General features: G+C 49.1%; 2 protein-coding genes across 6 annotated transcripts in view; both read right to left on the reverse strand.

The window, feature by feature from the left end:
- Positions 1–383: 383 nt before the first annotated feature.
- On the reverse strand, positions 384–19256 carry DNAJB12 (DnaJ heat shock protein family (Hsp40) member B12). The gene is made up of 10 exons (XM_063339420.1): positions 19135–19256; positions 18237–18524; positions 14544–14718; positions 13011–13156; positions 9677–9862; positions 8194–8273; positions 6893–7002; positions 3648–3820; positions 2496–2647; positions 384–1094 (listed from the first exon to the last, which is right to left on the reverse strand). The coding sequence occupies exons 1-9, from the start codon at positions 19199–19201 to the stop codon at positions 2526–2528; spliced, it is 1347 nt and encodes a 448-aa protein (XP_063195490.1). The 5' UTR covers positions 19202–19256; the 3' UTR covers positions 384–1094; positions 2496–2525.
- Positions 19257–19791: 535 nt separating this feature from the next.
- The window catches only part of MICU1 (mitochondrial calcium uptake 1), a 106157-nt gene continuing 100209 nt past the window's right edge, over positions 19792–25739 (reverse strand). For all 5 annotated transcript variants that reach the window (XM_063339416.1, XM_063339417.1, XM_063339415.1 and 2 more), the window contains 2 exons: positions 21976–22065; positions 19792–19958 (listed from right to left, as the gene is read on the reverse strand). In XM_063339416.1, the coding sequence (XP_063195486.1) occupies positions 19798–19958; positions 21976–22065 (251 nt within the window). In that variant the 3' untranslated portion in view covers positions 19792–19797. The remainder of the gene's footprint in view (positions 19959–21975; positions 22066–25739) is intronic.

Genomic DNA, 25739 nt, shown 5'->3' on the forward strand with positions numbered 1-25739 from the left:
GGTCTGCTCTAGGAAACGTTAGAAACAGGGCGTCAAGGCCATGGCGACGTTGGAAAGGGGAGTGCTGGGGGGGGGGGAGGAATCCCAAGTGTAGGACACACACCAAAAACCCCAACAAAGGGAGATGGGCTGGTGGAAAGCCCTCTTTACAGAGCGCACGCCGATTACGAGGCAGAATTCAAGCAGACTCTGCAAAAAAAAAAAAAAGAAGTTACATGCACAAATAATCCCAGCGAACTGATGAGCAAAAACCATCCAGGACAATCCTTCCCATCACCGAGTGCGACGCTGGGGCTCAGCTGACCCACCACAGCTTCTGCCAACGCTGCAAAACTGCCCCACAGATCCGCACCAGTTTCCCCCATTTCTTTGTTAATCCCCTACAGGTTTGGAATTGCTTTTATTAAAACCCAAAAGGCGGGTATCAACATCCCAAGCCGCAGAACGCCACCGTCCCTCAGAAAGTGAAGTACAGTAACTGCGAAGTGATTCTGGTTTTAGTGTGTCAGGCAGGAAAGCGCTGCAGAGCGAGACACCCCGGGAAGAGACTTCCCGCTGCCCTGTTTACCAAACCGGGCAGAAAACAAAATAATTTAATCATCGAACCCCTGCATAGTTTAAAAGTACAACATATATACAGCTATAAATTAATTCTAAATAGATTATATTTTCTTTTCTTCTTTTTTTTTAAAAGTTTTCTGTTATCACCAAATCGTCCAATTTCTCTCTGCGTCGGCAGTGACCTGCACGGTCGAGAAGGGTCTCCTTCGTCATGGCTTTTGCAATTAGTTTGTGTTATTTCACACTCTACGCATCTGTTCTCAGGGCTGTGAGATCCCAGGAGCAACGAGACTGTCACACCCTTAGTGGCGTCAGAAGGGAAGGAGGAATATGAGCAGCTTGATTTCCTGTCCGAATCGCTGCCCGAGACGTCGGTCCAACGGCGCAGACAGGCAGAGAGAAGAAAGAGGGCAGTTGTGCGTTGCTAATTCTCCCAATTCCATTTTTAATATACAGTTTGATTCTTTTAAATAATCAAGTCTGTCACCTCGGCTCACTGCACTTCACCAAAAGTCTTCAGGCATTTCAAGAGTCTGGGAATAAAAGCGGTAGTGGTGTCAGTCTCCGGACAATCGCACGTCACTGTCCCTCCCCCTTCCTTCCCCCCAGCCCATCACAGGCAGCAGCTTTTTCAGTCGCATTATTTCAATCCGCAGCAGGCCCTCTGCCTAAGAGCAGCTCTCTTTTCAGATGATGGGTACAGAGAGAGAATTAAAGAAAATCAGGCAATTAACGCCGGTCTGTCATGAAAGAAGAGGTGCAGTTATCAAAACAAGAGAGCGAGCGTATCAAGATAAGAATGGTTCCAAAAACAGGATACACCCAAAAAAAAAAAAGGCCGAACCTGACCTGGAGGATTTGCTTTAAGGGCCAAACTTTCAGACGCGCTCCCTTTGCCAAGGAAAATAAAAACCAAACAAAAACTCCTCTCCTAAACCTCCTTACTTGTGTCTACACATCAAGCAGCTGGCTGTCAAACGTCCCCAAGAAGCCTTTGCAAGCCTAAATGGTGTCCGTACAACTAACACGTGGTGCAAGCTTCACCTCCTGATTTATTTTCTATAGAAACCGTTTTCAAACCATTTTGCGGTAGGGGGAACCTGTATGTTTTACGGCCAACCCAGCAGCATGTGGGAGGTGAAACCAGCCCGGAAAATTAAGCAGAAAAAGGACTCCAAACTCAATGCCAATTTTTTTTCCCATTATTTTCGCACAGCTCTCCCATGACCCAGCACACCTGGTCTCACGCCTGCTACCTGAGGCTCACCTTAATCCAAGCTCTCCAATACCCGAGTCTTGCAGACTCTCCCTCAGCTGTTTTTACTTTGATTCCCAGCTTAACACAGTAAGATACTTCTACAACCTGCTGTGAACTCTGGCCACTTGCTTTGCTCTCCTTGAGTATCAGGGGAAGGCAACGGGGGGGGCAAGAAACATCTGTTTGGTAGGAATCCATTCCCTGTCATCGTATTGCTTCAAGTGCCAGGGGATAACAGCTTTTTCAGTAAAACAGACAATAAAGCAACCAAAAAAAAAATCATTAAAACGTGGCAGCTGGCTGTCATGGCCAGTAAAAAACTTCTAACCAGCCGACGCGCACGTGGCCGCTGTTTCGAATGCACAGTTGACAAGACCTCAGCTGAGACGCCAACACGCCTGGGGCTTTTGCTCTGTTCCTAGAGACCCAACACCGACAGTGCCAGGGAAAACAGGGAGCTTGGAGAGAGCCGAGGGTGCCGACATGCAAAGGAAACAAAATCAATTTCCCGATTAACGAGTGTACGCTTGGCGCAGGGCGGGTGCTCCCCCCCGGCACCGTGTGTACATCCAGAGGAGACTCGCGAAGGTCTGTGTCTCAAACAGAGATTTAAGTAAGTATGAAAAGCACTATCGTGCCCTGCTCCGCTGCCAGGGGAAGAATCACCAGCTCGTACTTAGACCTCTGCTGAGTGGGCAGGCGGTGACTATCCGTGCAGGGAGGCTTGAACGTCTGACAGTCTGCTACAGCTGGGGGTGCCCATCTTCTGTGCTCGCTGGTACAGATCCGAGTCTCCGAAGTAGCGCGCCCGGTACAACAAGCCTTCCTCTGCAAAGGGAAAAGCCCAGCATTACATGATGCGGAAAGAGACCCACCCACCAGGCTCGTCCCACCACGGGCTCTGCTGGGAACAGGAGGCACCTCAAGTCCTCCAAGGCGAGATGAGGCACAGGATGAGGCTGAGGAAATGCCCTGTGTCCTTTAGGACAGGATGGGTGTAACTTCTGCTGACAGCTCATCCATCCTAGGGAAAGCCTTAGGAACCTGAAGGGACCTGCTTCTAGTCCCAGGAGGTACACAAGGCAGCCTACACAAAGGTTACCCCAGCAGCACGGGCAAGAAGAAACGCAGAAGTTGGTGCATCGACCTCATGTGGCACCACTGGGGGCTCAAACAGCCCCTCCTGCATCCCAGGCGCTCAAATCCTACCCTGCCCCAAGAGCTGTGATCATCACCTGCTGAGAAGGGGCGGGCAGAGAAGTCAGGTCACCTCTGGACCTTGGCAAACAGTTTGCTGCCCTCGGCACACTCTGGTGGCCAGCCCATCTCTCACGCTGTCTGGTTTGGTAGCCGTCCCTCCAAACCCTGTGTGCCTCCAGCAAGGTGATGTCACTGCTGCCACCGCAGCCTTCTCAGCAGGGATGGGATGCGGGATGGAGGACACCACAGGCAGAGACTTTCAGACACAGTCCTTGAACAACTAAAATATTACATGGAGCTGTTGGGGGCCTCCTGAGAATGAGATGGCTGCAACCTTCCCCCCCTCCCCCGCACTGGAAAACAGAGATATCCTACTGACAGGGCAGGGAACCTGCAGGGCACAACTCCTGTCTGACCAGTTCTACAGCAGCACTGAAAAACAAAACAAAAAACCCCACATGCTGGATTTGTCACAAAGTCATAGATAGAAAAAAAAACAACATAGGAAATGTGCTCGCACCGTGTTAAAGTGTAACTTTAGCATAACTCTGTCCCCAGTAAAAGACCTTTCCGAAGCTGACCTCACGCAGCAGCCAAGACCCTCCGCTCCTGACCCCATGCTACTCACTCTGCTGCTTCTCTTTCCAGCAGTTATTTCGAAGGTTTGCGATATAGTCGTCCTCCACGCTCCTTTCCACGTTTTTCAGGTTTGTGCCCGTGTATTCATCTGCAAAGTTCTCGGATACATAATAGGTGACTTTCAAGTGCTCTGTCACTCTCCTGTGTATGTGCCCCACAGACCTAGTTCAGGGAGAAGAGTCAGAACGGTGTAGGACATGCTGCAAGGGCAGAGCAAAAAGCTCCCAGCTCTTTATAATGCACAACATGCCACGATAACGAACTGCTGAAAACATACATCACTCCTATGCATCCACAGACTTGAAGGTTTGGAAAGGAGAAGCATTTCTGGTGGAAGTGAAACGCCAACACAGGGAAAGAAAACCTGCCAGGCCTCTAGCTAGGTGGGCAGAGCTCTGAATACAGACATAACTCTGAGGCAGATTGCCCAAGGCCTAAACCCACTTAAAATCAAGTGGTTCATTAGATTTTTCAGCACTAATTAAATCTCTCTGCAATTTCCTTGCTGATGACACCATCATCTGTTTTTGTCGGCGAGCCACAAGGATGGTTACAGAGCTCGCCTGCGCTGTGCAGGGTGAGAGCAGCCAGCAAGGCAGAACGGTGGCGCAGGAGCAGCACCGAGGTGAGGACAAAGCAGGGGCTGGCTGTCACAGGTCCCCAGCAACCCCCCCTCGCTCAGCAAGGCTGCCCGGAGGTCGAACCCAATCCTCTCTGCTGAGATATCTGCTAACCCCACGAGCGTCAGCTTCCTCTACCACATCACGTGCTGCAACGAACACTGTCGCTGCACGAACAAAATTAGCCCTGCTCTGCGCTCGAGCCTGCACCGACTAGCACAGAAAGCACTTTCTAGAAGGAAATCTCTTCTTACCCTACCCCCGCGGATTTGCATTTCAGACAGAGCCCTGTACTTATTTTCCCCAACACTCCAGCAAACCCAGAGATACTCACTAGGGCGTGTTTGCAAGCTGTAACACAGGACCTGTGCCCGAACGCTGGATTCGTCAGGAACAGCTCCATCTGGAGACGTGCCCAAAGTTTCCCATAATAAATACCAGCTGTCTGCTACATTAAAAGTGAGCCTGATTCTTAAGCCAGGTATATACATTAACTCATCCGGCTCGCCCTTCAGTCTGTTATCAGGGTTTACAGGAGTGATTCAAAGACTCCTGCACGTTTCATCAAGGCCCAGCACTCAGGGACGAGTGGTGGGTACCCAGATAGCCTGAACGTGACCAAAATGTCTCTTGGCATTTTTGGAGACAAAGGCTAACGCATCTCCGGCAGTGCCTGCTGGCAGAGAGGCGGTCTGGAAGAAGCTCAGCTCACTATTTTACCTGTCAAGACAGAGCCCTAAGCTCTCTCAAAGTTCCTGTTCCTCTTCTCTATAAAGATGAACTATGGAGGCTACAGAGTGTGCCCTCAAAGGAGGAGTATTTAAGCTCGCAGGGCTTCAGCAGCACGCTTGAGCATAAAGCATGAAAATAAGGGCAGGACACGGCACAAGAAACCTGCCACCACCAAGTCAGACGTGCAATTAAGTCACGCAAACTCGATGAGGTGTTACTGAAGAGCAGGGTGGCGCAGAAAGGCCCAAAACTAGACAGGTCTTTCATCAGAAAGCTCGTTTTTGGAAGAGATTTACAAAGGCAATGGAGCGACAAATGGTTCTTTAGGACTCTGTCTTTCTCAGTGACAGCTCCACCTTCAAGAAGTGGCACTAAAATCTCCGTGTTCAATAGCTTCTCGCCTCCTGCTCGCTGCGTTTAGCGCAGCGAGCTCCAGCTTTCTGCCAAACGACAGCCAAGCACAGCATTTCCCTTTACAGCAGGCAGCAAAAGGGCCCGGCTGCCTGCGTGAGCGAGCAGCACCGCCTGCCGGCACAGAATGCCTTTTGCTCCTGAGCCAATTTAATTTCAAGTGCCTTGGTCACTCAGGAAGGATGACTGAGGACTGGAGCAGCTCATTTGCCGCTCCTGTCCAAATCCAAACTTGGAAATGGGCTTGCTGGTTGCCACCTGAGCACGCAGGGACAGGGACAGCACAGGGAACAGGGAACCAAGCAGCAGAGAAACACCTGGGACTCAGGGATGGCTGACAACCGACAAGGCTGGAAGCAAATCCTTGCCCACTTAAAAGCTGCCCTCCACTGATCATCTTCTCGCCCCATAAACTGCCTCTTCACCAGCATTAAACAAACTGGTATACATATACAATGCTTAATTTTATGCTCCTAGTATCAACTGTAGAAATCACATCTCAACAATCTTTAGCCTCTCGGAACAACCCTTAACTGTGCCCTCTTCAAAACAGCTCCATTTTTTGGTTCCGAGCACTAATGTCATAGCCTTTACCTTCAAACCGAAAGCTAAGCTGGGTTTTATAGGATTTAACATCATCAATGGCAAACATTGTCACCTGTGAAACTAAACAGGGCCCACTGGCTGTAACCAAATTTACCTTCTTTAAATACAAATAAGGAACTTCCACTGAAAATACACTAAGCTTTTGCCAAGAATGATGCAAGCACCCAGAAATCAAGCCTGTTTTCCCATTCTTTGTTGGCACTGCAAAGGGAGTAAAAATAGAGACTCCTATCATTCATCAGCCAAGTGAGCAGATCGGGGCATTTCCGCAGGATCTAGAATGAAACAGCTTCACTTTCGCATAGTATAGGTCTGGCCAGAGCTATGTCATGGCAAGGTTAGAGTTCAAAAATAGGGGATTTCTCTAGGAGTGTCTTTTATTCCTACTTCTTTTCCTCTGTTGCTTTGTACTAGGCATAAACTGAGGCCTTCATGAAGAACAGACCTGGCTTTTTTTCACACCTTAGTTTAACTCTCCATCTCAATTCATTCTGCATATGGGATCTCGATGCTGTGCTACAGTCTCTCAAAGTCATTTCATCTGTCCCTTTCTAGGACAGACCCTCCCAGACGTGGGTACGGGCTGCAGAAGGTCCCTGTCAAAGAACATCCTCCCCTAAGCCAAGTGAGCGCCCTCCAACCTTCCCCACACCTTCCACCTCAAGAGCTGTTTGAGAACCGGGAGGCCTTCACTGATGTGCGAGACATCTGGCAGCGAGAGCAACGGTGTGATGAGACAAAGCAAAGACAATAAAAAAGACAGGAAAAACAGAGAGCCTAAATCCCTACCCCGTCATGCCACCCTGCCCTCCAGAACCCAGCCCCCTCCCCAAGCTGGATAAGTGTTAGAGTAATGGGTACTAACGGCCTCTGGCTCAAACTGTAGGGTGGGCTGGAGACCATCATCTGGCTGAGAGCAGACACAATGATCAGGATGAGGATAGGCATCAGCTGGACAAACAACCCAAGGCCACCCTGAAGGAACAGAAACACACAGTGGAGTGCCACCCATACACTTGCACACAAGGATCCCAGAGCATTGCTCTTCCCTCCCTCACAGCCCTAACACAGCCTTGGTTCTCCTGCTTTTTGCAGGCATTTGGCCTAGGAGGTTCCCCAAAATAACTGGGGGGAACCCGGCAGCCCAGTGTACCCCTCCAGAAAGGGCAGTGTGACTCCGAAGATCCCAACTGACTGCCCTTTCTCCGGGTGTGGCAAAGGACAGAGGGGACTGGCAGGGAGGACCCTTGTGAGTGAATTTCAAAAGCCTCACGGCCCTATTTTGTTTTTCTAGAGCACATCTGGTTTCTGTCCTGCTTCTGCTGGTGAGCAGAACCAGTTTTATGGGAAAGCCTTCTCCCCTCTCTTCAGTGTCACAGGAAAGTAACTCCCTCTCTACCTCATCCCCTGAGCTCCCTCCAGTTGTAGCAGAATACACTTTCCCCTTTAAGCTTGAGAAAAAATACTCAGGAAGTTCTTGTTGTTTGTCTGGTTGTGGGTTTGGGTTTGTTTTTTTTAAATATAATTAGCTATCCCCAGAAAATAGTAATCTTCTGTACATAAGCCTGGTCTCTTAAATACTAAGTCCCTCATTCTCGCTTCTCTAGACCAGAGGGCTTGGACGGCTGGAGACAGACTTAGATTTTCTGTGATGGGAAAACATAAAAATAGCTCATGCTATAAAATGTCTCCCTCTGCTAATTAGGCATCACAAATTAGAAACACTTCATCTTCAATATTGGAATGAAAGAGAGAATGAGTTCACGTTGGGAGGAGCCACGAGTATCCGTATTATCTGAAAAGTGTGTTTATCTTTCGAAATTACAGAATTAAATCAGAAAGGAAATGCTTATTCTGCGGTAAAGACAGGTACGCTTTAGTCGTGCAATCTTATTTCAAGGCAGCACTGTTTCAAAGACACACCAGCATTTTTCCCACTGGACAACAGCTATGGGAGTCCTGGGAGAACAACCACCAGTACATTAACCGCAACTTGGTGCAAATTCTGAAGGCAGCTCACTTCCCACGACTCCAGCTTTCTGTTTGAGGGTGGAGGGAGGGGGAAACAAGCAGGACTGTTTCACAAGACAGCCACGCCAACTAGCTCACAATTCGTGTCTCAGGAAAACCTTTAGACTCCCAGCCCCCCGCCTCTTCTCCACTTACGTCACCCTGATGTTCTCGTCTGTCCTGCCTCTGATGGTAGGTATACCGCATCCTGCCATTGCTGTATACGTGAACGTTACCTATAGGCAAAAGAAAACTGTTATACAAAAGTCAGAGTATATGTAAGATGGTGCTGGCTGGTCAGGAAGGAACCACAAAAGGCAGCCGTGTTCCACGTCAGCCTCACCAATGAAAACACAGTAGGAAAAAGCAGACTGGGTGCTGACAACAGCAAAATCAGGAATTTTAACTTCGAACATTGTCAGAATACAGCCGAAGCCCCTGACTCAACCCACTCCATCACGCTGTCCTGACAGAGATGGCTCCAGCTTTAGCGCAAAGTGGATATGGGACTCCACAAGAGACTGACAGAAGAATTAATAAAAAAAAAAAAAAATATCATAAAATCTACTTATCATCTGAAGGCAATATTTACAAAATGAGCTATATAAGTCACATCTGAAAAAAAGAGTATTCCTAAGGTGTACTGAGCAGATTTGTCTGAAAGAGAACTGGTGGTGGACACAGAAATCCATCCACAGGATTTTGTAGGATCACATGAAAATTCAGGTTGGAAGTGACCTCAGGAGGTCCAACCTCCTGCCCAATGCAGCGTCAGCTATGTAGAGAGAATACTTTGTACAGGCCTCCTCGCTTCTAATTGAATTCACTATAGATGAAAACCAATTACTACCAGAGTAAATCTTCTCAACTGGAACAAAAATATTTATTTTTCCAAGTTGGTCCACGGAGGTCAAATAACCACTGCCTCCACTGCCAGCTAAATATGAATAGAGCAAATTCAAGGGAGTGTTCCTAAAATACCTTTATCCTTATATTAAATCTGTGTCTTTTTGATCAGAACTCATCAAGTGAAGGCAGGTTCTTTCCTGCTACCCAAACCATGATGGACAGACAGGATACAGATTTAATTTTCAATTCAAGAGGTTTAAGTTATGCTCTAGAAATAACACTTTCCTGGTTTTTACAGCTGACATAGTGGAAAGAAGGAAGTGGACACTGATCTCGGAGAAACCGCTTCAGCTGCATGGCAGAGCAAATACAGATCAAGAACAAGGCCCAGGCGTTACCATAGTTTGTTCTGATGAGAAGATTTAACTTCTAAAACCATCGGGCAGAAAAGACTTCTTCAAAATAGGATTATTTTTACAACTAGCCTTAAAAAAAGGAATTTTTTATTCTAACATTCAACCCAACTTAATAACAGCTCATGTTGCCAGCATGCAAACAAATACCTGAAGTTGGGGAGAAGTCCAGCTCTGATGGCATTACCTGCTGGATGCTGAGTTCTCCAAGAACCCGGCTGAACAATTTAGAAAACTCTAGGTGTTTGGGTCATGTGTGAAGGAGAACTCTCACCAAACTCAGCAATCCTTGCATGGCCAAATAAATCACTACTGCATTGTTGCTCTGTCATAAAGGAGCGGGTCCCATTCAAGAGATTAAGGTTTAACGTGCTTACTAGAAGGAAAACCACCACCAAAAAACATGTTGAAGAGGTCCTCGGGGGAGATGTCTGCCTCAAACCCGCGGTGGAAGTCTGAGTGACTGTGTCCGTGCCGAGCAGGGTTGAGTTTCTCGTCTCCAAACTGGTCATATTGCTTCCTCTTCTCTGGGTTGCTCAATACGGCGTACGCATTACCAATGGCTGAAATATGGACAATAAGGAAGCAATTAGCTTCTTTCTTCTACAGATAATACATCTAGCCCTGCAAACTGCCAGGACTTGCCTTTCTCATTACACAAATGAGATTCTCAGCTACCCACGTCTTTTCAAGAGGCTACTTCAGCGGTGCAGCGCTAGTACCTGGCACGCTCCTCTGGCAAACACAGGCAGAAGGAAACCACACCAAGAGACCCAATGAAAAAGGCCTTAATTAATTCAGATGAAGAAGTTATGATATCACTGGTATGAATTCGGTGTATGTCCCTAGAGAAACCCTCTCAGCCAAATGAAACTACAAATTGTGAAAGAAATACTGATAGTAGAGCAGCTACACGTTTCACTTAATTAAACTGCTTACTTCTTTTGAACAACTAATGCCCAAATCCTTCAGCCATAAGCAACTGTATAGGGAAATAAATTTTATTAGACAAATTTTATTCAAAAGTGTCATTAAGGAATTCAATGTCATAGCCTAAAACCAGAACTGCAAATAATTTAAATACGGGCTAGACCACTGAAAGAGACTCTAAAACCTTCCATAAAAGTTAGAAAGGAAATGCTGGCCAGAAGTTGTGTCTGTTAGCTATAAATTTCAAAATTTCCAGATGCCAGAAGTAAGGTGTGTAATTACAAAGGCTGTTAACGAATGCCTGTGATGCTGGAAATGTACTGGAACTAAAGCCCTGCCGCAGTTCCCCAGGTCACTCTGCTTCCGACCTCAGCACATTTGAGCTTTTCTACCAGAACGTCTGCCTGCCACCCTCCTCTATTTCTGTACTTCTCTCTCGACACGTTCCAGCTCACCACTTCCCCTCTGTACCAACCCACCCAAGAGCCTCCCTACGTGACTGCAGAGCCCATCCTCTCCCCTCCCTGTGTCGCAAGGAGGCAAAAGTGTTCATGGCAGTAGTTGCCTGGTATATACGAGACAGGGGTGGAAGTGACAGAAAAGAAAAATACATGCCCTTTGGAGGAGATTAACTCCAAGATTCAACTTTTTCCCTGTACTCAGATGGAGGTGTACGGTTTCTTCTTGGACTAGCAGTTTGGAGAGTGAAGGATGTAATGTCAATATGCATGTTCTCCTTCTTGGTTATAATTAGTGTGCACAGAGCAAACATTTCTACAGCCAGGCAAGAGAGCCGGACGACAAGGACTGACTCTCGGCTATTAGCTTGTTCTTTCAAACTGTGTGATTAAGCAAGGAAAATGGAACGGTTCAGGGTTTTGTTCGTTGTCTGACTTTCTGCTGACAAAGCCCAAGAAACACCTCATTCCAGATCAGAATTTTAGCTCAAAGTAGCCAGGTTCAGCTCTTTTCCCAACGTCAGCCAAAGGCAGTGATGCAAATCTGCTACAAGACAAACTGCAGCCAACTGCAACTACAGCCTGAGACAAGGTCTCAGGACAAGACGTAACGCTTTATCAGCTGTCACTGGGAAGACGAATGCCAAGACTTCAGCTAATACATCAATGTAAGAAAAAATTAACTAAAATCCACACAGCAGTGCACGTTTCCCCCTTCACCTTCTGGAACCAAACAGCTGGACATCAGCGAGCTGTGCAGACTAGGAGCTCAGCTCGGGGGGGCTGAAGGACAGGGGAGCCAACAAGGCAAGGCCTGGAGGAGAGATAACCTCAGAGCAGATAGCTCTGCAGCCGAGGATAAAGGGCACCTTGCTTAACTCACGACTTCTGGCACGTAACTCTTGTCAAAGCCTTTGGCAAACATCATTATCTAAGATTATGGGTGAAGAAACCTGCCTTTCGCCACTTGGCAAGGATTGAAGGATAAACTATCGAACAGCGGCTTACTGCATGTGCGGCGTAGCTAGACATCTGCAAATGCTCGCTCTTTAATCTGGCCCCCATACTAAAAAAGGCTCTCCCAAGTAGCCGAGGGTCAGCTCGTTATTTGCTAACAGCAATACACTTATCAGTTATGGATTTAAGTCTTAAAAGACTTGAACAAACCTTACATAAGACTTTTACTGCTGAATTCATGTCTACTAGAAGCTTATCCAAATGGTGTATCGATACACTCACACCAGGCTAGCCTTGCTCCCTGCTCCAGCAGAAGTCTCACACGTTTCACACCCAAGATGGCCAGAATCAGGCCAGACTATTCAAATGGCTTAAACACTGCAAAACCCGTGCTGTACAACTGACATCAAGTTCTGCCTTTAGCTCAATGATAATAATCAAACTGTCACAGCTTGCAAGGGAAAATGGGGTTGTATGTTCCAAGCAATAGCATTTCTCTTGGAAAATGACTCCAGTTTTAAGGTGTATCATCACCCAGGAAACATCCCTGCTGCATTTGTAGAGAGGCCCTGAGAATTGGACTCTTTATAGCAGAACTGAAGCTCCCGCTGACCTTTTTTTGAGTTCTGGCTGGGCTCAGTTGTATGGCTGGTGCAGTTTTGCCCTAGAAATTTTCACCCAGGGTTTCTATCCACCAATTCCATCCACAGCCTTTCACAACAGCCAGGTGCTGAGTGCTTGCTTAGAAACCTGAAGGCTTACTGGCTGCCTGAAATGCTCAATTAGCGGAAGAGTCTGAATACCAGTTCTGAAGAAGATGAGTTCCCTGCCATTGGGCTGCCCAGCCACATTTCTCTCAAGGGATTTGTGAACACAACGTCTGCCTTTGGTGCTGCACAACTTACTGGGTCTCCACTGGATTTGTGTGTAGACGGGGTGCACCCTAGCACCTGCCCCGTGCTGGACGGCTGCAGGACGTGGAGCTTCTCCCTGCTAGGTGAATGCTCCTGCATCCCTCCAAAAAACCCAGGATGGTTAACATTCGGAGGGAATTTCCTCCTGAGCAGCATGGCAGGAGGCCGGAGCAACAGACAGGAAGGGGTGCTAGGAGAAAAGGAAGGAAGGCTTCTCCTTGTCCCACTAGCAGAGGTGAAGCCTAACCACGCCACCCTGGATTTATTATTTTAAGCATAGAGCATACTTTGTTCCTAATAAAACCAGCTCAGAAGAAGAGATACAACTTACTAAGAGAAGCTTTATTTCACTCTACCTGACTCATAAGGTTGTTTTTAAGAGTCCTTGCTAGCCCAACTCAGCACCGTCACCTGACAGTTGCGGGCAAATCAAAGTTGGAGATGTTCTTTACCTTTAAACGCCTCTGTAGCCCCTGGTGCATGGTTCTTATCTGGGTGAAATTTCAGTGCAAGTTTCCGGTAAGCCTTTTTCAGGTCCTCATCAGAAGCTTCTCTGTTTACTCCCAGAATTTCATAGTAATCTTTGCATTGCTTTACCCTGCCAGTAGAGAGGGGAGAAAACACGCAGAGTTAAGTTTCAGCTGTCAAAAACCATCACTTTGCATTGAATACGTCTACTCTGCAACACCTCACGCACCACAGTTTCGATCGATGTTGTTCAGTGAACTCTGGTTTACTCATCTCTAATTCCTCAGAGGGTGACCCAATTTTTTTCACAGACTCATTACCACCATGCCTGCATTACTAGCGCACAAACACGCTCACAGAACAAGTCAAGCCAGTAGAGGTAGAAGGGCCTCTCCTGAGGCAGTGATATCACCCACTGAAGAATGCCATCGGCAAATAAACTTCAGATACATCATGCTCACGTTTTGGAGGCTATTTGGGAAGGACTACAAACGGCAGGCTGGGATCTGAAGGATAGCTGGGCTATTGACTTCCCCCCCCCCGTCTCCTCACACTCAGTTAATTCACAGATCTAAAAATAACATCAGCTGAATTCTAGAGGAAGAAAGAGGGAGCCGCCCAGGCCTATGTGCGCAGCCCAGCTCATTACGGGTATGCTCGCAGCCCACTGATGGTTTCTCCTTCTCACGTGACTTCGATGAGGCAGAATACAGCAGGCTGGGTTTTTGGAGAAATGGATGACGTAACAAGCATCCCCATAAGTCCGTGAGCCATGGTGGCTCTTGCGCAATTCCGAACATGCCCATAACCTTAAACAAAGTTTACCAAGTGACTGTGCCTGCAGTTCAGACCTTCAGCTTCCAGTATTTACACATGGTAGAAAGGAATAAAGAACAGCTTAGAAGAGGGTTGGGAAAACAGGTGACTGGATAAACATGTCCTGGGACTTGCCAGCAGGAGCTTTAGAATTGTATCGTGCTAACAGAGCGAAGCGTCCTGCGGTGGATTTCTACTTTATTGGGCTCTAAAAGAGACCACGAGCAGAGCATCATTATGAGAGAAGGACACCAATGTGTCCTGTCACTTGCTACTAGACCAAAGCTTAGAGGAGGAGGGCTGCTGACTGCAAGCTATGAGCCATGACTTCCACCTACGGGATCTCAGGAGCACGTGGGTTTTTTCACAGCATTACTGAATAACACTAAAGCAAACATTAGCGTGAAGTCCATGAGATGAACACATCCAAAAGGCCTCTTTGGACCTCAGCCAAGAAGAGGCCTACATGCCTACAGTTCTAGCCCTCGTGCATGCCTCTGGGGGAAAATCTCATCCCTCGCAGACCCAACCCAGCTGCCTCCCAGGACTGCTGTAGCTATAAATCCTCCTAGGTATGCTTTTGACACCCAGTCAGTTAAAAATCACTCATTATGGGTCAAAGCACTGTGAAAACCAGACCGGTATCATGTGATAAACTCAAACAAACTGTAGGTTGAAGCCACAGAGAGCTGTGCACGCACCTCTTCACTGCATCCACCTGGTCCTGAGTGTAGCCCTTGGGGGCCTCCCCACCAGCCTCTCCGTTGGCCGATGGGAAGTCTCCGCTCATTTTCTTGAACTGGGGGTTCGTGGACTCCCTGGATTGGGACTGCCCATTGGCCGATTGCTCATTCTTGTTGAGCGATTCAAGCAGAACTGGAATGAGAAAAAGATTAAAAGCAAAAAAAAAAAAGAGAAGTTAAGAGACCACCAAGCTCAATCTGCCCTTCCAACTCTCCCATGAAGAGGTCCCTCTGCATCTCCGCCACCACTTTGAGACTCTCCACCCTTCGTCAGAAAGACGCTCACCTTTTCACCCAAGGAACCCTTGAGTTCCTGCTGCTTCTTGCCCAGATGTGAGGGCTACTGCTGAAGATACTGCCTGCTTCTCCCAACGCACGCAACATCCACCAAAACCTAGGCCTACCCAGCCGGACAGTCTGGGAGCCACAGGGGATCACCAAAGCAGCAAATCCTTGGGCTCTCCTTGTTTTTTTTCCACATCTCTCCTTAACAGTGGAGAATTTCCACATTTATTCTCTAGCATATTATAAAGCGTATTATCCTTCTTTATCTCCTGCCTTTGAGAGTCTACTGTGCTGGGTAAATTATGTGACAATGCCATATTCTTTAAAGAGCTTAGAAAATAATACTGTGGGATGCCAGTCACGTGGGGACACTCCCCTTTTGGGGACAGAACTGCAGCACTGATAGCTGGCAGTGTGAAAGGACCCATACGTAACACATGAGTCAGAAGGGTGCTTTGTTCTCTTGTGCTGTCTTACCTACGTATTCAATGCGTGCAGAAGAAGCTGTGAAAACCATTTTGTCTCCCAATTACCCAATCTGAATTGTGTAAGTTCAATTTCCCTTTTCTTAAGTGGGGTGTGCGTGCGTATTGGGTAGGCTGCTGCGAACTCTCGCCTCCTCCTTGCAAGGCTCAGACACTGTCCTCCATCCTTTTCAGCCAAGAGGGGACAAACATTCAGGCCTGGCCCAACCACACAGGTGACAACACCGTGAAACCAAATAAGGCTCCTCCAAGCACAGAAGTATCTTTCCAGCATGCATTTCCCCGGCAGCTGGATAGCGCCATCTTTTTAAACTATTTTTGTCTTTTTTTTTTAAATCAAATATCAGACTGATCCCTTCACGCCTGCATTTTATAAATTGCATCCCATTAAAAAGAATACACACACATAATACGATTAAAACCAGACAATGTTATTTACAAAGGCATCAGTAACTTGACGAGCTTGCAGTCCTTTACCTAGAGCCTAGAACGACGTTTCATCTCCTCCTGCAGATTGCATGTTACAGACCTTGCACTACGGGGGTATCACGTTCTTTATGCAAGTGCAAACAATGCTTGCAGGCCAAGAGATGAGCCAAGATATCCTATCTGCCCCACAGAGCTTGCGGGGACAAGAAAAAACCGCTCAGTAATCCAACAGCCAATAGAGGCAATTGTTACAGGATAAAGGATAAAAATGACAGCGGGGCTAACGAGTAGTAACTCTCTGGATGAGCTTTCGAGTCTGGGGGCTTCACGCATTTCAGCTTTCAGAAATACAAGTCCTTCCCTCACTAGTATTTACGCTACTAGAGTGTTCACAAAACTGTAGTCTTTGCTTTTGTTTCTTCCAAACCTAGAGAAAACCACCAGCACTTTTAAGCCTCATTTTACGAGGCAGTCCTTCTACCCACCCCACTCTTGCTGTTTTGGGCTCAGTTCCCTACAGCTTGCCAAGAGATTTTTGGTAGTGTAGTTCCCAAAACCAACCACCGAAGTCCACGTACAGTCACAGTTCAGTCTTGTTTTGCTCTACAGCCCCAGTTCTATCCCTTCTACATCCCGAAGCCACGCTGGTCCTCTGTGCAGTCACAGCACTGGGCAAATTCATAAGCTACTGAAGCAGAGACTGCTGGATTAGTTTTCAGTTCTACCAGATCAGCTCCCCACCAAGCATGTGCAACGGATCACTTTTCCTCACTTATTAACGAACATTTGTTGAACTTTTGTTAATTTTTCCAAAACTCCCGCTTAAAGGCGACCAGTGGGACTTCCCCTACACCAGCAGGCCCAGCTGCGTTTACATAGGAGAAGATTTTTGCTGAAATCCCCTTGCAAAACCCTTTGCTGATCCTGCGAGGCCACCTATAGGATCCAGCCAGGGTCAGAGTTTGAAGCGCTGGCTGCGCAAGGTCCACATCGCTGATCGTTGCCAAACCCAGCGTAACTCATGAGAGAGAGATTTCGTAGGGGCACACGAACTACATGAAGACTCACTGACCACAGTGTAAGTGTGGGAACTTCAGCAACATTTCCCAACTACGGACCCAAAGCGCATGGGCAAGAAACCAGTAGGACATCAAGCAAAGGGTCCTTGGATAGCAGCTCGGACGTGAAACCTGTACTGGTAACATGGTTGAGTCTGGTTATAAATTTGCACGCTGTATTTAACATTAACCTGCCCTCCTACCCCACTTTCCTCTGCTTTCCACCCCTTACGCTCCAGTCCTCTAACAGTACGTATCCCCCCTTTTATTCTGGCTGTCCCAGGCCACAGGATTAAGGCAAAACACAACTGCTTTACCTTGCAACCTGGTGCTTGTTGTCACCCAGATCTGCTTCTCTGAGCTCCTCAGGAAGGGCACTGCACCTTTCCATCTGCCACACCACACTTTTTCATACAATCACAGAATGGTTTGGGTTGGAAGGCACCTCAAAGATCATCTTGTTCCACTCCCTGCCCTGGGCAGGGACACCTCCCACCAGACCAGGCTGCTCCAAGCCCCCTCCAACCTGGCCTTGAACACCTCCAGGGATGGGGCAGCCACAGCTTCTCTGGGCAACCTGGGCCAGGGGCTCACCACCCTCGCAGCAAACAATTTCTGCCTCAGATCTCAGCTAAATCTCCCCTCTTCCAGTGTAAAACCGTTCCCCCTCGTCCCATGGCTCCCCTCCCTGATCCAGAGTCCCTCCCCAGCTTTCCTGGAGCCCCTTTAGGGACGGGAAGGGGCTCTGAGGTCTCCCTGGAGCCTTCTCTTCTCCAGGCTGAACCCCCCAGCTCTCTCAGCCTGTCCTCACAGCAGAGGGGCTCCAGCCCTCACAGCATCTCCGGGGCCTCCTCTGGCCCCGCTCCAACAGCTCCGTGTCCTTCTGCTGTTGGTGCCCCAGAGCTGGAGGCAGCACTGCAGGGGGGTCTCCCCAGAGCGGAGCAGAGGGGCAGGATCCCCCCCCTTGCCCTGCTGCCCACGCTGCTGGGGATGCAGCCCAGGGTGCGGGGGGTTTCTGGGCTGCCAGCGCACATTGCCGGCTCCTGTTGAACTTCTCACCCACCGACACCCCACGCCCTTCTCGTCAGGACCGCTCTCCATCCATCCATTTTCCCTCCGAAAACCCCCTTTTCCTACTCGGTAACTTTGCAGAAGCACAAACAGCCACACACCGGAGCGGGTAAGCCTCAAAACGGCCCCGCGAGCCGCGCCCGCGGCTGCCCAGCGGCCGGGCCGCGGCAGATCCCCTCATGGCGGACTCGCCTTCCCGGCCGGCCCCGCGGCCCGGCGCAGGCGCGGTGCGGGGTCAGCGGCGGCGGCGCAGGCCCCGCTCGCCCGGTCCCCCCCCCCGCCCGGTCCCCGCCGCTCCCCCCTCGCCCCGTCCCGGCGCTCACCACGGATCCGCGGCGAGGGGTAGAGCCGCTGCGCCTTCTCCAGGAAGCGGCGGGCCTTGTCGGGCTGGTTGGCCTTGGCGGCGGCCAGCGCGATACCGATGCACCGCTCCGCCTCGTCCCTGTTCGACTCCATGGCGGCGGCCGGGGCGGGGCAGGGCCGCGCGCCGAGCGATGGCGTCGCGGGCGGCTTGATGGCGTCACGGGCGAGGCGGGGCCGCCGGGGTGGGACGGGGGACGGACAGACAAGATGGCGGCCGAGAGATGGCTCTTCCAGCGCCGTTGGCCTTCCTGCTCCGAAAAACGTCAATAAAGCGCGCACAGCAGGGACAGGGAGGGGATTATCCACCTCTGGGGAGACTCCACCTGGAGTCCTCAGCACAGGGAGGACACGGAGCGTTGGAGCGGGGCCAGAGGAGGCCCCGGAGATGCTGTGAGGGCTGGAGCCCCTCTGCTGTGAGGACAGGCTGAGAGAGCTGGGGGGGTTCAGCCTGGAGAAGAGAAGGCTCCGGGGAGACCTCAGAGCCCCTTCCAGTCCCTAAAGGGGCTCCAGGAAAGCTGGGGAGGGACTCTGGATCAGGGAAGGGAGCCATGGGATGAGGGGGAACGGTTTTACACTGGAAGAGGGGAGATTTAGGTGAGATCTGAGGCAGAAATTTTTCACTGTGCAGGTGGTGAGCCCCTGGCCCAGGTTGCCCAGAGAAGCTGTGGCTGCCCCATCCCTGGAGGGGTTCAAGGCCAGGTTGGAGGGGGCTTGGAGCAGCCTGGTCTGGTGGCAGGTGTCCCTGCCCAGGGCAGGGGCTGGCACTGGGTGGGCTTTGAGGTCCCTTCCAACCCAAACCATTCCGTAATTCTATGATTCCCCCCTGCCTCCCAAAAAGCCCCATCTCTGTGAACTCACCAACCAGACTCCGGTGAAGAACCAGTGAAAAGCTGGAGCAGAGCGGAAGAGATGAGCCATGAGCCATGTTGTTGTCGGCAACGCCTTTACACAGTGCTTTACTTGGCAAATAACATCGTTCAGCCCATTCCCGGTACAGAACAGCAATTCCCCACGGAGAGAGCTCCCCTTTAAAAAAAATAACACTCCCCACAGAGCATTTGGCTGACCAAACTCCTGGGGTGCTCTCAGCATCTGGCTGCTCCAGCCTCTGCTCCTAGGTCCCACCGGTACCATCTATCCAGGGAGCCCACAGCTTCTTTCTTAGGTGCAATCTAAGAATTAAAATAACCCCTGTGCCATTTTGTAAAAACATTAAATAAGTGTTTTGGGTGCAGCCCCACCAGCTCGCTGGATGCCCAGCTCTGCAGGCAGGGCACATTGCCAAGCAGTGGTGGTGGCAGTAAGAAAAGTTGTTTTGTTTTTTTCCTGAGAGACAGGAACATTCAGGGGCCAGCGGCAAGCAGAAGCTGCAAATACAACAGGCTTTGATTTCTAACTTTGATTTGCATGAATCTCCTGTTATTAAACAGTCTGGGCTCGCCGGAGCCTGGTGGCCACCGCAGCGGGGCTGGTGGCAGGGCTGAGACGGGGAAGCCGGGCGCTCCCCCCCCCCCGACCCCGCTACTGCTTGGGCATGGTGAAGTCCCACGCCGTCTCCTGGGCACATTTCCACATCGCCCGCATGAGCCGCGTGAAGCCCATGTCCTTGGGCTTCTCCAAGCCTCTCATAAGGCGCTGCTTCATTATGGCAACGAACTCCTTGTTGCTCAGCTCGCCGTTCCCTGCGGGACAAAAAAAAAACCCAAATAAATACTAGAAATGCTAAAACCCCACCAACAACCTCCGCCCTGCATGCACTAACTTTAGAGGGCAGCAGCCACGAGCATCCCTTCTTGCAGAGACTGAAATCACGTTTGGCTTCACGCTCACGAAAATACCCTGCTGCGCACGGGTTGCCAAACCATGGGCATTTAAATCCCAACCCTATGGATTTAAATCCCAGGCCTGCTTAGCCCGGCACTGCCATAGCTTGCAGGGCCTGGAGCGTGCACCCACAGGGAACTTTTCGCTTTAAGCGGTTTGGGAAATTAGGGAAGCGCAGGGTAAAAGAGCGCAGATTTTTCTTAATGGAGTAAAAGGGAAGATTCATTAAAGTAATCTAGTGAGGTTATTGAGAATTATGCCAGTTAAATTTATGTTAAAAATAAGATCATAGTAAATTGGAGCAAATTTTATTCCGGAGTTGCTTAACCACCAATAAATTAAAACCCCTGGGATTTTTATCAAGGGTGCTGGTTGACCAGAGGGGACAGCAGCAAGGCACGGCACAACCGACAGCCTGATGCCTGTCTGCTGAGGGGCTGATGCTGCTGCCACATGTATCCCGTTGCCTGTTTTGCTCCCCTGCCTGCGGCACACAGCCGATCGTGCCGATTTCAGCTTCTGGGGAGCAGGAGAGGAAAGCAACCCCCATCTTCGGGCACAGAAGAAATACGAGGGACATCAGCCCTCAAGAAACAAACCCACCAGCGCCCTCGGTTCCCCAGATCAAAGGGGAGAGACTCTGGCTGATACGGGGAACCCCATCGTTACGTTTCATGGTCGAGTTTCTTCATCTGAGAGCTTTTTTTTCCCTGCCTTACATCCAAATGCAAATCTGGGCAGGCGAAATTCCAGCAAATTATCAAGGGGCGAGTAAAATTCCCTCCAGTGCTGCAGGGTTTTGATGCGTGCATGGTTAACGTCTGCAAACACCAACACAGTGAAAACACACACACAAAGAAGAGGTCTGCGCTCGCTTTTCCACTTGATCCCTTCCTAACAGGGACTCCTCTGGTAACCAGAGATTTTCCCCCCAAAGGTTTGCTATCAAAATATTTAGCAGATTCTCCTATGAGAAGATGCTAATGGGGAATATTTGGCTACGCTTCCGTTCCCTCTAGTCTCCAGTCTGATCATCCACCTTGAGGATCGTATCGGAACGTGGCGCTGAAGCGCAGAGAAATATAAAACAAGAGATGCAACCTTAGAAAGGCGCAAAGAAGCAGGTGGGGCTGAAACCAAGAGGGACAAAAAGGAATAAAATAATTAAAGAGATTTATTTAATGTTCATATTTATATCAGACAGCAAACAACTGTCTATTTACACATCACTGCTGCCACTTAGAGCTCCCACATCCCAGTGACAGCATGGAGAAGCAGGGAGCCAGTGAGGTCAGTTTTGACTTGATAGTTTTGGGGCAAATGCAGAATTTTGCTAATTGCTGCCATCATTCCCTGGTGGCAAAGACTCCACTAATTCCCATTAAATCAACTGAGACGGCTTCAGTGGGGCAACAAGCTACCCCCACGCGCTCGCATCCTCTGCGGGCCAGCAAAGCAATGAGCTCCCCAGCAGGGCACAGAGCTGCCGTTAATTAATTAATTTAGCTGATATTTATCCAGGACTTTGGAGATAACAAAATACCAGATAGGCTGGTTTCCAACACTGAAGCACAAGAGCTCATTTTGTTAAACAAAACAGTTTTGTGGGGCGGAAAAAAAATACTGTGTAGTAAGCTGTGCATGCGAACACTTGCATCCAGTGCTTTAAGATCAACATCTCAGGAGCTGGGTACCACCAGATGCTCTTTCTAGAAGGGCAGGAGGATCAGTACGGACCCACGGCCAAAGCAGGGACAGTAGCACGGCAAGAAGAGCCAAGACCATGGCAAGTTTTCATGGCTGGCATTTTTTTCCCCCTGTATTTCTTCCCCTAGCCTGGCCAAGAGGAAGGGGGCGAGGTTTGGGGTCACTCACCGTCGCAGTCAAAGAGGGCAAACACCACGTCGCACACATGGTCGGAGAGCTCCACCTTGGCCACTGTCCTGGCCACTTGCTGCATGGTCACTACAACAAAAGGAGGGCACAAGGTTAGCGAGACGTCATCATCCGCTGACCGCGGCGAATGCAGGCAGAGGAAGAGAAGACTCTTGTTCCTCCATGGAAAATTGCCTCTACAAAAACACCACGTACAGAGAGGTTTCAAATAAGCTTTGTCCTCAACACGTGCTTCAAAACCAGGTTCCTCAAAGCCTTTGCCTTCCTACCGCAACACTGCATGAGGTGTGGAGGGGCTGGTGGTTAGCACCGACGTGCCATTACCCATGTGTTCAAGACAAACATTAAAAACACCGAGATGAGATGGTTTCCCGCCCCCCGCCCCAGCTTTGGTTACAAAACCCAAAGAAGTGCCAGTGCTACAGCAGACACAAGGTGGGAAGGCTCTCCTGAGGGGCTCAATCAACAAGGCAGCTCCTGACGGCGCTGCAAAGATGACGCTCTGTGAAACTGCTATTCCAACAGGTTGGGAATCGTAAAAACCAGTTTTCCTGTTACGCGACCCAGGGCCAGTAACTGCCGAACAAACCCATCCTCCCTCTCCCTGCGACAGGCTCTGCAGCGAGAAGACAAGGTTAACCTTGCAATAAAACAGAGAGTTGTAAGTAATTATTTCACTTCCCCCCCCCAGGCTAGCAGCTGAGCTCATCAGCGAAGAAGTGAACGGTAGTTTTATTCACGCCTCTAGAAAAGAGCAATCAATCTGGCAGGGTTATGCAGTAGATTTTGCTGCATAAAGGGAAAAAAAAAACCCTCACCAAGCTGGTTTAGCTGTTTCTCTACACGTATTTGCATGTGTCTGGCTGCCCTCTAGTCTGCCTTTGACGGCTGCTAATTGAAGGAAGGAGGGGAGGTAAGAAAAGCTCGGTTGTCACTGTTTGTCAGGGCTGAAACGCCCTGTTAATTCCCAGATACATGATATAACGGAAAGGCTTTGCATGAACGCGAGTGTATTTTAAGTTAAATTGCTGCCCCCCAAAGTCTGACCCGAGGAAACCCCGTCCGGAGAGGTTTCGCAGCACGGCAGCGAGCCCACGGCAGCTGGGATGAACGTTTAGCCGTGGAGCTCTCCTTCAGCCAGGCAGAAGAGCGAAGTGGTGCAACGCAAAATCGGTCTGAAACAAAAAAAAAAGCCTCTGCTTTCATCCACAGAATAGCGGGTTCGTGCACGCTGGGCCCTTTGCAGAGTTACTGGCCCTTCAGAAATTTCAAAGATGTCAGAAAGGGAAAAATAAGCACCCTACCTAAAATGTAACCGGATTAATTTGAAACTGCATAAAGTGTTTCTAACAGGATTTTCTTTTTTACCATGAATGTTCAGGTTATTGGTTCCTTCCACCCCATTTCTGCTCCCCTGGGTGAGGTTTGGGGTTTTGGGGGAGGAATCTGCAGCCACCACCGGGTCCTTCTTCCCCTATAAAATCCCTCCTTTTACTAAATAATGCAGGAAAAAACAGAAGGTGGATTAAAAAAAAAAAAAAAAGTATATTTCCCGCCGTTTCCCTGTAATTATTCTTTTGAGTTAAAATCCTTTCCTACATAAGAGACGTAGCTTTGGTCTGCAGTTATCACTCTATATTTCAGTTCTGTAAGTCTGGATACGGCCACTGCTTCTGTGCATGTCCTGCCGTCAGCCAGAGCCTGCTTTGGGGAGGGCAGAGGCAATGTCATCATTAAAGACAACCTGAATTAATTTTCTTCCCCAGCCTCATGCCCAAACCTTGCCAACCGAGGCGTGGGGAGACCGCACGTCTCTCCCAGCCCACCGGGCTGCAGAATATACCCTGCAACACTGCTTTCAAGAAAGCCTAGACAGCAAAGGAAACAGGGGATTCACATTTTAAGCACAGGGACGGCCACCACATCCGCGTGTCCTTTTCCTTTTGGCTCTCTTCCTTCTGAATACGCAGAAACGAGCCAGCAAGATGAATGAATGAACTGCAATGCAAGCAAGCGGGCGCATGAGATGGCAGCAGCCCTCCAAAAAGGGCGTTAAAGGTCCACCATTTAATGAGCTTGGCACTGACATCAGACACTCAACAAATTAAATGACAAAGCTGCCTTCAGCTTTCCCCCTTGATCCGAAAGGGAGGGACTGTTGGCTGACACAGCCCAAACCAGAGGAGAGGGCGCCTATAAATTGCATGGGTATAATGCAGTATTTATAGGTCCTCCCGGATCAAACGCCACAAACATGAAGTGGCAGCAAATGCCAGAGCTGAATGGTGGATGGCATGGTCCTTTTTAACCGAGATAAATGCCCTGCCTCTGGATTTTATACGTGCCTTTGTAAAAAGCGCTGTTCTCCTCCCCAATTAAGGGATGTTCATTCCCTAAATACAGTCCTGGCTCCAGCAGAACGTGCCCTGCAACTCCTACCTGCCACATGCGCTGCTCTGGGGCTTCAGTAACGTGTAAAGCTCAAGAAAAAAGAGGTTTAGGTTAAAAAAAAAAAAAAAGTTTATTTAAACTTACTCCTCAGCTTTGTTTTCCCCAGAAAGTCCTTCTGCTGGGGAGGCACTTTAAAACACCTCACTTTTGGCAAAGACAGAGGTTTTAAGTGCTGTAAGCTATCTCTTATCCCAGACCCATCCCTTCAGATGGCAAAAGCAAATCTGGATTTCCTCAGACAGCAACACTGAATTTCACTGAACTCCTTTTAAATGTAAATCTTCTTTAAAGGTGCTCAACCAAGCTTCCATACCTTCCTCTCCTCCTGGTGCCCTGGGTACCCTCCCTACTGAAGAAGTTATTTGCTACGGCCTTATATGAAAAAGAACCAAAAACCAACAGTGGCAGAATGATTTCTTTAATTATAAGTCATTTTTTTCTGCTGAGTTTTTACTCCCCTCCTCCAGTCTCTACAGGGTGTCACCTGATCCCTCCTTCGTCTTTGACGTGTGCTTATTTATTTTTCACAGCCACCGTTTTAGCAGCTGTAATTAGTATTTATAGCTGCCAGTTACCGCTCCCACTCTTATTAATCCAACTGCGCAAAGCATGGCCTCCATCGTGTCCTTCTTGCTCCATGCAAAAACGTTATTTCAGAGGGTCTGCGTGACTGTGCTGTGCTCGGTAACGATTTTGTTGGGTTTTAAGGAGCCATAAGGAAGCGGGCAAGCGTCTCTGCTTTCCACTTTGACACACACGCTCCAGACTACAAGGTACCTCAGGGAGGCAAATAAAATTGAAGGAAACCTCCCAGCGTCTTTTCTTTCTGTTGCAAAATGCAATAGGTGCTGTCTGGTGAAACGTCTCCTAAAACAAAGCTTGCCCGGGTTTGGGGATGGCTGCAGCCATCTCTACGCAGGAAAATCTCCTGGATTTTATACCCCCCAAAATTGAGTTCCTTGTTCCTATCTTTAAAAGTTAGGTGGCTTTTAAAATTTCAAGTGTTCGTGTCTCCCCCTGGTTCCTTTAATGAGCCACCTGAGTATTTTGTGCAAGTTTAGAGTCTGACACAGTTGTTATCTTTTTCACTCCAACTCCCAGTGCCGCGCTGTGAGTAATGCCTCACCCAGCGCTCGCAAGCAGGGCTTCTCTACAGGCAAGAGTCTCACCAGATGGCAAACTTCACTTTTTTTCCTCTGTCTTGAGATTAATCACACATTTGGCCAAAATAACAGGCAGCTGGGCTGCTGTCTTTGTTTCCCCGAAGAGGGCTCTCTGCCCAGGGCAGTCCC

Source organism: Chroicocephalus ridibundus, chromosome 6, assembly GCF_963924245.1.
Source record: "Chroicocephalus ridibundus chromosome 6, bChrRid1.1, whole genome shotgun sequence".
NCBI classification, from domain to species: Eukaryota; Metazoa; Chordata; class Aves; order Charadriiformes; family Laridae; genus Chroicocephalus; species Chroicocephalus ridibundus.